The sequence below is a fragment of the Anas platyrhynchos genome, chromosome 1 (genome assembly GCF_047663525.1).
Source record: "Anas platyrhynchos isolate ZD024472 breed Pekin duck chromosome 1, IASCAAS_PekinDuck_T2T, whole genome shotgun sequence".
In the NCBI taxonomy this organism is placed as follows: domain Eukaryota; kingdom Metazoa; phylum Chordata; class Aves; order Anseriformes; family Anatidae; genus Anas; species Anas platyrhynchos.
The window spans coordinates 7154191-7165756 of NC_092587.1; the positions used below are offsets into that span (position 1 = coordinate 7154191).

General features: G+C 44.9%; 1 protein-coding gene and 2 long non-coding RNA genes across 8 annotated transcripts in view; 1 reads left to right on the plus strand and 2 right to left on the minus strand.

Annotated features, from left to right (window-relative positions):
- Window positions 1–1356, minus strand: part of BEND7 (BEN domain containing 7) — a 46435-nt gene extending 45079 nt beyond the window's left edge. For 3 of the 4 annotated variants that reach the window (XR_003498054.3, XM_013098772.4, XM_013098771.4), the window contains exon 1: window positions 686–1353. Coding sequence is in view for 3 of the 4 variants with exons in the window: in XM_013098772.4 (XP_012954226.1) it covers window positions 686–746 (61 nt within the window). In the remaining variant the exon portion in view is untranslated. Of the gene's footprint in view, window positions 1–685 lie in introns of all 4 variants that reach the window. The other variant, XM_038185333.2, reaches the window with a different exon arrangement.
- On the plus strand, window positions 882–8408 carry LOC110352602 (uncharacterized). Of its 3 annotated transcripts, none has more exons than XR_003498056.3 (4): window positions 882–1016; window positions 1772–4832; window positions 4954–5023; window positions 5503–8408. It is a non-coding gene; the product is annotated as an uncharacterized lncRNA (long non-coding RNA). The 3 variants fall into 3 exon arrangements; XR_003498059.3 differs by having other exon boundaries at window positions 1772–4729; XR_011803715.1 differs by lacking the exon at window positions 4954–5023 and having other exon boundaries at window positions 1772–4729.
- Window positions 8409–8577: 169 nt separating this feature from the next.
- Window positions 8578–9684, minus strand: LOC139998790 (uncharacterized). Its single transcript, XR_011803727.1, has 3 exons — window positions 9550–9684; window positions 9085–9182; window positions 8578–8665 (listed from the first exon to the last, which is right to left on the minus strand). It is a non-coding gene; the product is annotated as an uncharacterized lncRNA (long non-coding RNA).
- Window positions 9685–11566: the final 1882 nt, after the last annotated feature.

Sequence of the window (11566 nt, forward strand, 5' to 3'; positions counted from 1 at the left end):
TCCTCCTCGCCCACGTACAATTCGTTACCTGCGTGGATTTTAAGCAAGCAGCCTCTGTGAGGCTTTTCTCTGGAATACGTGTGTGTAACGCAGTCCAGAGGAGGAAGAGAAGAAGAAAAAAAAAAAAAAACACCACACACAACAAATCCACAGGAGTTGCATGCTAAAAAGCTCCGGCGCTGCTCGAGTGTCATCGTTCTGCTAAATTCTCCATTTCACCTTTTTCTCCCTCCCTCACCCATGGGGGGATTTACACCGAAACGCGATCCAACTTTATTCTGTAGGAGATCTGCCTGGAAAAAAACCAAACAGGTCCACCTTCGGAGGTGTCTTTATTTTTAAGGCAATGTGTAAAATATACCCGTAAATAGCCTCTGGTTGTGCGTGCAAGAAGTGAGAGAGGGGGGGAAAAAAACAGGGGGGGGGGATAACAAAATAACGCCAGAAAATAAAGAGCTGCAACGCCTCGGGGAGTTGGAGGAGACGATTCCGGAGTTAAATAATAAATACGAGGAGGGAGAGACATGACAGAGGTGGAGGAAAGGGAGCACACACACATTTCATAACATCCTGCTCGCCTCCCGGGGAAGCCAGCCCCGTTTATGTAAAAGTCTTCTCTGAGGCGCAAACAAACAAACAGCACAAAGCCGCCCCCCCCCTCTCCCCTACCCCTCCCCACTTTTACCTTGATTTATCAGTTTAAAGCTTTGGGATTTCCTGCTTCTCTTCCTCTCGGTAAACTCCATGGTGCGGCCAAGGGGGGGTAGGGGAAGGATAGAAAGGGAAGGAGAAAAGGGGATGAGAGGAGCGAGCAGGGCGGCCGCGCAGCGGGGAGCCAGCAGCCGAGACCAAGGTCCGTCTCTTTAATCAGCAAAATAAACGCAGCCTGGCAGATTTCGGCTCCCACTGCAAATAAAGGCAGCCGGGACAAGTTGGCTCCGGCCCCCTAAAGGCGCCGCCCGCCTTCCCTGGCCGCCCCAAACTTTGAGGGGAAAGCGGGGTGCGGCGAGAAGAAGGTGGAAAAGGGGATGGGGGGGGGGGGGGGGAGGACGGCCGAGCCCGGGGCGATGCCGGGCAGCGCCGCCGCCGCCTCCCCCGCCGGCTGCGAAGGGCGGCCCGCAATGGCTCGATGGCACCGGGACCCCGCTGCCACCTGCTGGGGGGAAGGCGGCGAGCCCCGGCGTGGTGGTGCTGGAGGCGGAGGAGCCGGCTCCTGAGGCCGGCCAGCAGCCCCACGCCACCCCGGGGACGCGGCCCCGCAGCTCCGGAGCCCCCGCGGCGAGCCGGGCTGGGCGCCGTGAGGGGGGCTGGAGGGAGAGGGGCTGAGAGGGCAGCGCCATTTTGTGGCCCCCCTGCCGCCTTCCCCTCCCTCCTCCCTTCCAGCCTCTTGCTGGCTCCCTCTGCCGTGCCCCGGCGCTGCTACACGGCCCTCGGAGCCCCGATGGCTTCCCTCAAAGCACCCGGGGGTGCTGAGGGGGTTCTCGGGGTGGTCCCGGCTCCCCCCCGTGGGGTGGCTCGGTGTGAGGGAGCGGCGGCCCTCCTGGCAGGGAGCCCTCCTGCCAGCCCCCCTGAGGGGCTGTGGGTGGGTTTTGGGGTGCAGCAGAGGCTGGAGGTGACCCCAAGCTGGGGACAGGGAGGGTGGGGAGCGGCGCGCCAACGTTGGGCTTGGCGGCGGTGGAGCTGCCACGGTGCGAGTGGGGCGTGTGGGGTGGGTGAAGGGCAGAAATAGGGTTGGGCTGAGGATCTAACTGCTCCTTGTTGTGTTTTACAGCGATTCTTGCTGTGATGTGCCAGCATCTATCACAGAGCACATCAAGGAACAGAGCAGGACCGTGAAGAGCACGTTGAACCGCTGTCCTGCCGAAGGATGCCAAGTTTCACTCTCCACGGGCAAACATGGAGCCCCACAGTAAAACAACCTCGTTCCTTGGAAGGAATAAGATTCACAGCGTCTGGCAACCCTCCGACGATAACCAAGGGGGTCACCATAGCCATATGGATGATCCAAATGCAGCTGAACTTAATGCTTTGATTTATCCGCCAGTTGACGCCTCCAGCCATACTTGTGGTTCACTTATGCTGCACTAAATTAGGTTCTGGTGTAGCTTTTAGTTTGCACTGTCAGGAGTGCCTCTGCTTATTGCCTGTAGAGGAGGACTCAGACTTTTACAGTTATGACTACGGATAACCAAAACACAGCTCCCGATCATCATCTTGTGTTTTAAATGTAGTCAGGCTGTGTTATGACAAGGAGAAGAGTATGTGAGAGTTGCATACGCGTACTCGAACAGAAGCAGATCTTCACGTGGTCTAATCAGAGTACCCAGGAGAATTCCGTTGGCTCCAGTAATATTGACTGACCCTATCACTTTGAGTAATGAAATAAAATTAGTAAGAGGAAAGCAAAGTGAATATTAATAACAATGATTTGTTTCATAGCAGTGTGAGCAGACACAGATCTGAATTCTCTGGTGGAAGGTGCTGTCCAAATGCCATGCAGAGAGTTTACCCAGTTCCAGAAAAGCAAAATCAGAAAATAGGTTTAATGGTGAAGCAATATCAGAAAATATGCCTAATGGTAAAATTTATTAGACTCTGGAAAATTAAATTCATGAGGGAGGTTACGGAAACCTCACAGATTGGGTAAGGGTGTAATTTTCTATTAAATTGCTAAGTGGAAAATCCCAGAGGCAATCAATATGCTACTTTTGGAATTTTCCTAAACTTCTCTGTAAGACTTTGTGAAAGGAAACTGGGCTAACATACTATTTAAAATCCTGTATTATATATTTTTGGGTGAATGCTGAAACAGCAAAGGTAGATGGATGTCATATGCTGTTTGCTAAATTATATGGGGCCAATTAATCTCTGGTACAGTGCAGTGAAGTCAGGTTTGAGATGCAGAAGCAGTGTTCATAAGTTTTGTGTACAAAAAAAGAGGTTTTTTTATATTATTTTTTTTTTTCCCCAAACAATCTGCTGATTCCTGTCTGCTAACTTTATTTACCAGACTTAAAGCATTGCCGAAACTGTTGTATGACTCTCATCCTTACTGGGACAACAGGAGAATTTTATGAAACATAAGGCCTTCATTTACTGTTCAACTCACATGATAAGCTTTATCCTGCTTTTGCCAAAGGAATGTGATACAAAAATAAAAAGGTCTTTTCTCTTTTCCTTGGTTATTCAATTTTGTTTAACATCTGGTATATAATTTATGAAAACATGTTTTATCAACTGTTTTTTCCTCCTTTTAGTTCTTCTGTGTTAGATTTTTTTTTTTTTTTTTTCCTTAAAGGAACACTTAAAATTCAAAACGTCATTTTAGTCTGAACACTGCACACAAGTTTCAGGTAATATTTTACAGGTTAGCACATCCCTTTTTTCATTAGTATTACTTCATTTTGCTTCCCATACGTTTGACAAAAGAGATTCACCCTTTTCTGTGTGCAGCATGAGCTCGGTCTGCAAACAAACCTCATTATGGTTACTTGGATGAGTAAATCTTGTGCTTTTCATTTATGAAAGTATTAGCCAGTTTGGGTACCTAGGCCCCGATCCTGCAATTTCATGTGCTTAAAAGTGAATTAGAAACTAGGACAAGGTGACTTTAAGTCAAAGTCTTCTAGTTATCCACAGAATGTGTAGGAGGATCCAATAACTGCAAAACAATCTTTCCGTCCTGTACTGCTCATGTTTCTCAGCCATCACATAGAGAAAACTACTTGAACTCAGAGGCTCCTGTAGTCCATGTATGCAGTAAGTCGCAAGATTCTTTCGGGGGGTGTTTTGGGGCTGGTATCCTACAACTGGACTCAGGCCACCTGCTCATTTTTCATGGGACACCATCACATTATTCCAGCTGGAGAAACCCAGGGATGAAAGTCGTCCTTATTCCTTGCTGCCTTGTGTCACTCCAACAGTTGGCTGCATCTCTGTGGTAGCCAAGTGACTTATGATGAAGTGCACTGGCTCCAACAGGCAGCCAGCTTTTAATTTCATCTTTTATTTCAGTTAATGTCTCAGTATTGGATTATTATCATTACATATTAAGAAACTGTAGTTTTTGTTTGTTTTTTCTGGTGAAAACATGGAGAATTCAGAACATTGTTTCATATATTCCTGAATGGTCACAAAGTATTTCCTCAATCAAATCAGTAATTGAGTAATGTGTTTTTCAAAATGCCATGAAATTGGCTAACTAAATAAAGGCTTTATCTTGCAACATTTTCCAAGTCAATATGATCATTCCTGGCTATTTCCTAGCTACCATTTTATCCTGCTGTAAGTAACTTTCAGAATATCCCCTCCCCATTCTAACCGATAATAGTTTTTCAGACAATTTTCTGGTTTGTAAAATGATGGTTTTATTTCATGTGTAGAACACTAGCTAATCAATTAAATATAATTACCCTCGCAATATTTCGGTATGAATAGCAGCAATGCTCTTCATGCCAGGATGTTGCAGACCATTCCTTTGTTTCCAGCCTCATCCCCAGAACAGGTGTGTCCAGTTAATCACCAGGTTTTGATTATTATTCACAAAGTAGGCTTGAATAGGAGCAAAATGAATGAAGAATCCTAGAGCTTAGGAGAATTTCACAGGTCATCTAAGAGATCCTTTAGCTTTTCAGGTGGGAAAATTACACTGAAAAGCGTTGTAAAAACTGGATGGATTGATTTGAAGCTTTAAATCTATCATCAAGGAACACACATAAGGCCAAGAGAGGTAGGAAGAGGCTCCTGTTGTATTAATATTGCGATGATTACGACTCCTTTTGGAGCCTGAGGAAGTTCAGTGCAATATTAGAAAGCAGGAGACAGGTGAAGAGGTAAATTAGAGATCAGGAGTTGCATAGGTGGCGGGTTAATACGTTAGCTATTTCAGTTAGTTATATTTATTGAATGTCATTGAAGATTTTATAAACTCTTGATAGCGTTTTTCCCTTGCAGGTTTCCAGTGGTGTTTCTGTGGTCATACAAAAACCATAGGCAGTACTTTTTCTCATCTTCCAGTTTGACAGTAAGTCACTGATGTCGCTCTGTCTTACTACAAACCTTTGCTTCTGGGGGGCTTTCACATTGGTGTATCTGAGGACTGGGTCTTCACAGAGGTAGGGTTCTGGATGTTCAAGTCTGAAGCGTGGAAGTGCAGTTTAACATGTTTTCTGAACCCCTGTAAGCTCTCCATGTAACATTTCAGTTGCAGCACTTGACATCTTAGTATGTCTCAATCCTTACTCTTTCTCTCTCCTTTTTTTTTTTTTTTTCCTTTGGGATGCTGTTTTGAAATAACTTCTTGTCTCTTCTGCTGTTTGTTAATCTTCCTCACATAAATTTTAAAGAAAAAGCTATGGGACGCAACGATGTTTTTATCCGTTTGCCAGCTCAGGGAAACTAAAACATTCCAGAACTGGTTCAACAATACAGAATATAACTCAATCTATGTACAAAGTGTTCTTTGTGTGTCTGTTACAAGCCCTCTGTACACTTCTGTTTCAGACTACAAAATCAATTTTGACCATAATGCTGGACTTTTCCTTCCTTCTGTCATTTTATGTGTACCTTGGATGGAAATTGCAAGGCAGGGCAGTAGAAGAGTCAAATGTTGATGGTTAACCATTCTGATTGAATTCTCGTGGGATAAATGGATATTAAGATAGCAACTCTTGCCTGGAATAAGCCACTTTTCAAGCTTGAACTCTGAGAGGAGTGGGAAGACTGAGGTGTCCAAGCAACGGATTTGGTTGGAGGATAAAGAGGAAAAGGTTTCAACAACCCTTTCATGAAAGCTAAAGTGAAATCAGCCCACATCCATGCCTATTCTGTGCTTCTCCACAACATGGAAAAAGCACAAGCTGCACAAATCTTGCCCTGCTTCTGACTCAAAACCCAAGATGCTTCAAGGTAACTGAGGGCAACGTGAGCAGGGCTCATTATTTTGCCTGAAACTCAGATTTTTTTGTGCTCTATAAAGAGTGATAGTCTTTAGAAATCTTAGCAAAGTCTGGATGTGTCTCTGCATCGCTACCACCTCTGTCTAAGAGATGAAGTGTAAACCCAGGCTGGCACTCAAGGAAAGGGCACGTTGAAGCTTGGGGGAGTTCAGGGATCAGCGTTAATCACGGGAAGCCAAGCACGGCTAGGCTGAGTGGTCCCATCGCTGATGAATGCTCCAGGCACAAATTGTGGCCAGCTCAGCTCAGAGTCTGTCTGCCCGGTGAGTCCCCTGCTAGGAAGAGTTCAAAGAAGGCTGTGCCGCTAATCACACCTGCATTTCTGTGGCTGTTTGCTCCAGCCACAGCAGCTGAAGGCAGAGACAGGAGCGCAGCCATGGAGAGTCAATCACTGGAGATACAGACACCAAATGAATGCAGAATCAGCTGCAGGAACAATAGCGTTTAGCGACATTAGACAGCTCCTTGAGGCTGCGGGATGAAGGAGCCCAGACAACAACCATCCTCCTTTGAGTCCTGGCGTGGGGACATTATTCTGTGCCCCCCCAGCCCAGCCTTCTTGCCGTTTCCAGCTTGCCACAGGGAGCTGCTCTCCGTGTCTTGATCCTGCCTTGATCCCCCTCCGTTTCTCCTGCCACACATTAGTAAAAGCACTTGCGCTAGAATCAATGGGACTTTGAAAACTAAAAGTAATGTGTGCTTTGGTATGCTACTAATCCACTTATTTGGATCCTCTTACTGCTCCTCTGGGCTGCCCTGATCCCCTCTATCAGCCCACCCAGCTGCTCTGATCTGCTCTCTAAACTTCCGCCGCGGCTCTATTAGCATCCCTGTCAACTCACAGGGCTGCTGCCTCAACGCCTTCAATCCCCGCTCCCAAGGAGAGTCTCTCCACTCAATTATAATCCTTGTAGCCGAGAACACTGATGTAAGCTAAAATACATGCACGAAAAGTTGCTGCAGCTCCTACGAAGATGTTCAGTTTCCCTAAAGGTTTTTAAACAGCACTTACATTTCAGGCGGGGGAAATAGGTGAAGACGCGTTCGTAACTACCTGCCTGCCTTTCAATTCCCCCCCAAAAAATTATCAAATTTTATTGCAAGATACAACGCGGTTCAAAATCTACTCGCCGTGCACTTTTTAAAGACAGATTATGTGAATTTAATATCTGTGTCAGACTAGAGACTGACAACATCTGAAAATGGTGCTTTTATTCAGCAGGAAGATATATGCAGCAGCATTTTCATTAATGTGGCTCCCCCTGGATTTATCTTTAGAGATGTGTAGATATTGAAGACTTCATCACCCTTTCAGTCCTTGACCTCTCTGCTGAGGCAGCCAGTACACCTGAATGGGTATTTTGTCTGAGATGGACAAATCCTGCAGGGATCAAACTGACAACAGAGAAGTCTGATCATTTAGTAACAACTTTCAGAGATTTCTTGCCTGGGTTGGATAGAAACTAATGAATTCAAACTTAGAGATACAATACGCTCAACCATTTATCTTCCATACACGTAAAAATAGAAGAAAAATAGATGTTTTTATGAGCTTTTCTACCATTCAGCAAGAGCTGTTTGGCATTTGAAGGCCTCCATTGTGTTTATTCATCTATAATTTGAATACAGCTAAGATGTCTCAAAAAGTGAGGATTGTGATGTACAGACCTTCCTTCAGGGAAGTTTCAGGAGAGAAACAATTGCGTGGATCTGAAGCTCAGGGCATGGAATTTGACAGAGCAGCTGCAGGTGTTACTGCTCTTACTGCATCTTTCCTGGAAAGAGTTTGGGTATTGGTTGTGCAGACTGATGCTGAGAGTTCACGTTCTGTATTTAATGTGGTTTGCCACGTACTGACAAAGTGATGGAAATAAGAACCGTCTACAGAAATATCAACAATAAATTGCACGATCATTTTCCTGCAAGGTGTTTTGAATTGTTTAGCTGTCACAAGCAGTCAGCGTCTGTGTTTGCACTGCTGTCAAAAGAGCACAGTCTTCCTACTGACATCCTGAGCCATGGATTCCTTATGGGCTCTGATGACATGACGCCATAAACTGTTTCCTGAACAACAAAATTATCCTCGGATATCTCCCCTACCAGCCAGTTTGGCACTAATTAGCTGTTCCTAAACATAAGGCGTTTTAGAAGCAATAATTATTTTCTAGCACAACTCGGTTTCACAGAAACTAAAACTGCTGGGATGAGAATTGACTCATGTGTCCTTTAGACAACCTGAACAACTCACCTACCTATTCCCTTATCAAGACCAGAGGTTAATTGTCATTCAAACAGTTATTTCAAGCGTGTTTCTGAAAGCCACACTAGCCTTACTAACCAGTAACGCCCATATGGAGTCACCACCTTCCTAAGCATTTTATTGGGGCATGACATGGGGCTGTCCGGGCAGACAGGAATTATGGGGGCTGAATTGCCACAAGAGCTACTCAAGAGATGGTTTAAAAAAGCAAAACAAATTAACCTGCTTCTTGGATCCTTCATGGATGTTTTGAAGAGTTCTGTTTGCTAGAAATGTTGGGGACTATTTTCTGCCATTGCCTCACCCATGAGCTTTCCTCGTGTTTGCAGGTGGCATTTGGACACCCATGGAGGAGTGCTACCCACCTTGTCTTCTTTCCTATTCCCTCTGGCTGAGTGTTTCTCCATCTGTGACCACCTGGAGATGGTGTCCCACTGGCTACGGGTTTCTGAAAGGAAAGTACAAAAAGCAAGCCCAGTATAGGTGGCTTAAATTCACTCTATGGAGGGCAGGGGCGTGTCCCCAGTGCAAGAATTTTAGGGACGTGCCATTTGCAAACCGTAGCAAAGGTGCTACCAAGGCTGTGTAGAACAAAATGTCCCATATGCAGAGGTGACCTGTGGATGTGACAAGCTGGGGATGCCTCTAAACAAACCAGGTGAACATGGGGGCAGAGAATGGGGAACTAGATGGGTTAATCCCCTCCTAAAAGTTCATGGCTGCCTTAATAAATGAAGAAAGGAGTGAGCCTGGACATGGAACTCCCTTTGCCAGAAACGGGCCTATTTAGCCATGGCATAAAACCACTTTTATCAGATAACATTTTTTGCCATTGTATTTTGAAGAAGAACAAAAGGAACCACGCACCTATTTGAAAAAGGTTTCCAAGAGTGATCTGTGCCCTCCGTTACTTGAAATGAATTCTTTTGCAGTCTCAGTCAGCAATAAGGTATCGGGTTTGCCTCCTGTGTACAAATGAAAGCATACAATGGCTGAGCTGTGGTTTTCCTCTGTATTAATATCACATTGAAAAGTGAAACTGGATAGCCATAAATAACTGAATACAACCTGAAAACAGCTGAATATAAACTGAATATATACTGAGTATAAACTGAGTACAACTGAAGTCATTCTGATCAGCTTCACCACTTTGGCAAACAGATGACATCTGGGTTGTTTGAGTGAAATGATGTATTTCTGAGCTGCCTTCAATAATCTCTCTGCAAGCTGACAGTTGGCTTGCAGCAAATAAAGCTGAGCAATCAGTTAATCATCAAGAAATTGGAATGAAACACCTTCTGTATGTTTTAAGCTTGTACTTCTATTACTTACAAGGCTCTTATGAATGTTCCAAGGTTTTGAGCAGCTTCTAGATTTCCCTTGTCAGTCTTGATTTAATATGGAATGTTGTGAAGTGAATTACTTCAAAGCAGGCTTGTGGTTAACTCTGTGGGGTTGTTCCAGAGGTCTGCGGAAACCTGGATATAGGAAAAACACTGGTAATACTATTGCTTCCAGACCCAAGCTCAGCAGCAGCAAGCTCTCAAGACTCTGCAAGTGGTTTGGGGAGAGCTTAACGGCCTGGCTACAGCCTGACAGCAAATACAGCATTTATTAATCACATGTGAGATAGAAATACGCAGGCATCGTGGTACTAAACCAGCCACATTTGCCCTGAAAAGCAAAACACGGGCAGTAGAAAATAAATAGTCAAGCTAGGGATTTATAGCAGTGACCTAATTGATTTTAATGAGTAGAGTAATGCCATATATGATAAATGAGAAAGATAGAGTTTGCAATACAGCTTGGAAACGCACCCATTTTACATGCTAAAAATATCGTACACGCTGATGTCACCGAAAAGCTTGCTGCATGAATGAGGGACCGGCACAGTGGAGGAATTGTGTGCTTTCATAACACATGGCTACGTCCATAGCAGTTTCCATAATCACATGTCCCTGGAGCGACGGTGCGTCTGGAGACTTGGAGAAACCCTCCCATCATGTGGAAGAACAGCGTGTCCATGCCACGTTGTCCAAGGAACAGAGCTCATAGAGTGAATTGTCATGCATGCCATGAGTTTGTCCCGCAATGGAGGCTCCAGGTATCCATCACACACCAACGTACCATGTCTAAATGGAGGCAGTCAAAGGACCAGAGGTTGGTAATGAAGCAGGAAGGGACCATAATGGATTGTGAGCACAGATATACCCTCGGGAATGCATTAGGAGGAGCGGAAGAGCTTTGAACAGGCTCCAGCCAAGACTTGACCCAACTGTCTCAGTAATTTACGTCCTGCAGAAAATGTTGCCCTGAGCCCAAAGCAAAGAGAAGTCAAACAGATTTGCCCTTCCAGAAACCAGAGAGCAAGCTGGATTGGATTTCCTCATGAGTTGCTAGTGAAAGAAAAAGAAGGAAATACTACTTGTATACAGCAAAATAGTTTGTAATCTCTTCAGGAAAAGAAATATTGAGGATATGAATGACAACAAATACATATTTTTCCTTTCATGCTTCAGAGAGATACTAGTGAATGCTCTCACAGAAACAGAGCCAACATACACAGATATTTACATATATAAGGCAACATTTGGGAGAAGTTTTATTTTGTAGATAGCCGCTTATGTTCCCTAGGACAACTGTCTTGATCACAGAGAGCATTTGCATTAAATGGCACTGGGATTTGGAGGCAAGTGAGCACAGAACCAGGAATAGGAAGAAGGGCACCAAATCAAGACTGGAAGCTAAGACTGGAAGCTTGTGTCATCTTTAGCGAACTTTTAGATACCTTTTAGAGGTACAGTGTTAATTTCAAACCTAGCCAAATCTGCTTACTAGCATAAATTGTTCATCTGCTTTCCTTGTCTGTTATAACCCCTCCTGCTACCTTGCTGGTTTGTTTTGATTTTTATAAACCAGGGAAGTCTCTGGAATAGGTATCAGCTCAGTGTAATTGCATTATTGGGAATACTGTGTGTAACTTGGCTTTCCTCCTTCATTTCGTACCATCTCTAATTGAGATATGATGTCAAACTGGAGCAAGAGAATGAGGCAGGAAATGAAGCAAGGTCTAAGGTTATATCCGCACCGCAGCTAATTGAAGGGGGCAGCTGGCACTCAGACATCAGTGTCCGGAGCAGTTTGCCATAAAGCCCACCACAGAGCATTTCTACAGCTTCCCCATTTCTTCCCTGACCCAGTGTGAGCACATCCCCATGGGCCTCTCTCCTGAAACCTGCTCAGATCCTTCTACCCGTCACTTGTGAAATAATTTCCTTTAAGAGAGCTATGAAAAAGCGTAGGAGGGCTGTTCCTGCTTCCTCATTGCACAGTGATTGCATTCAAGCCT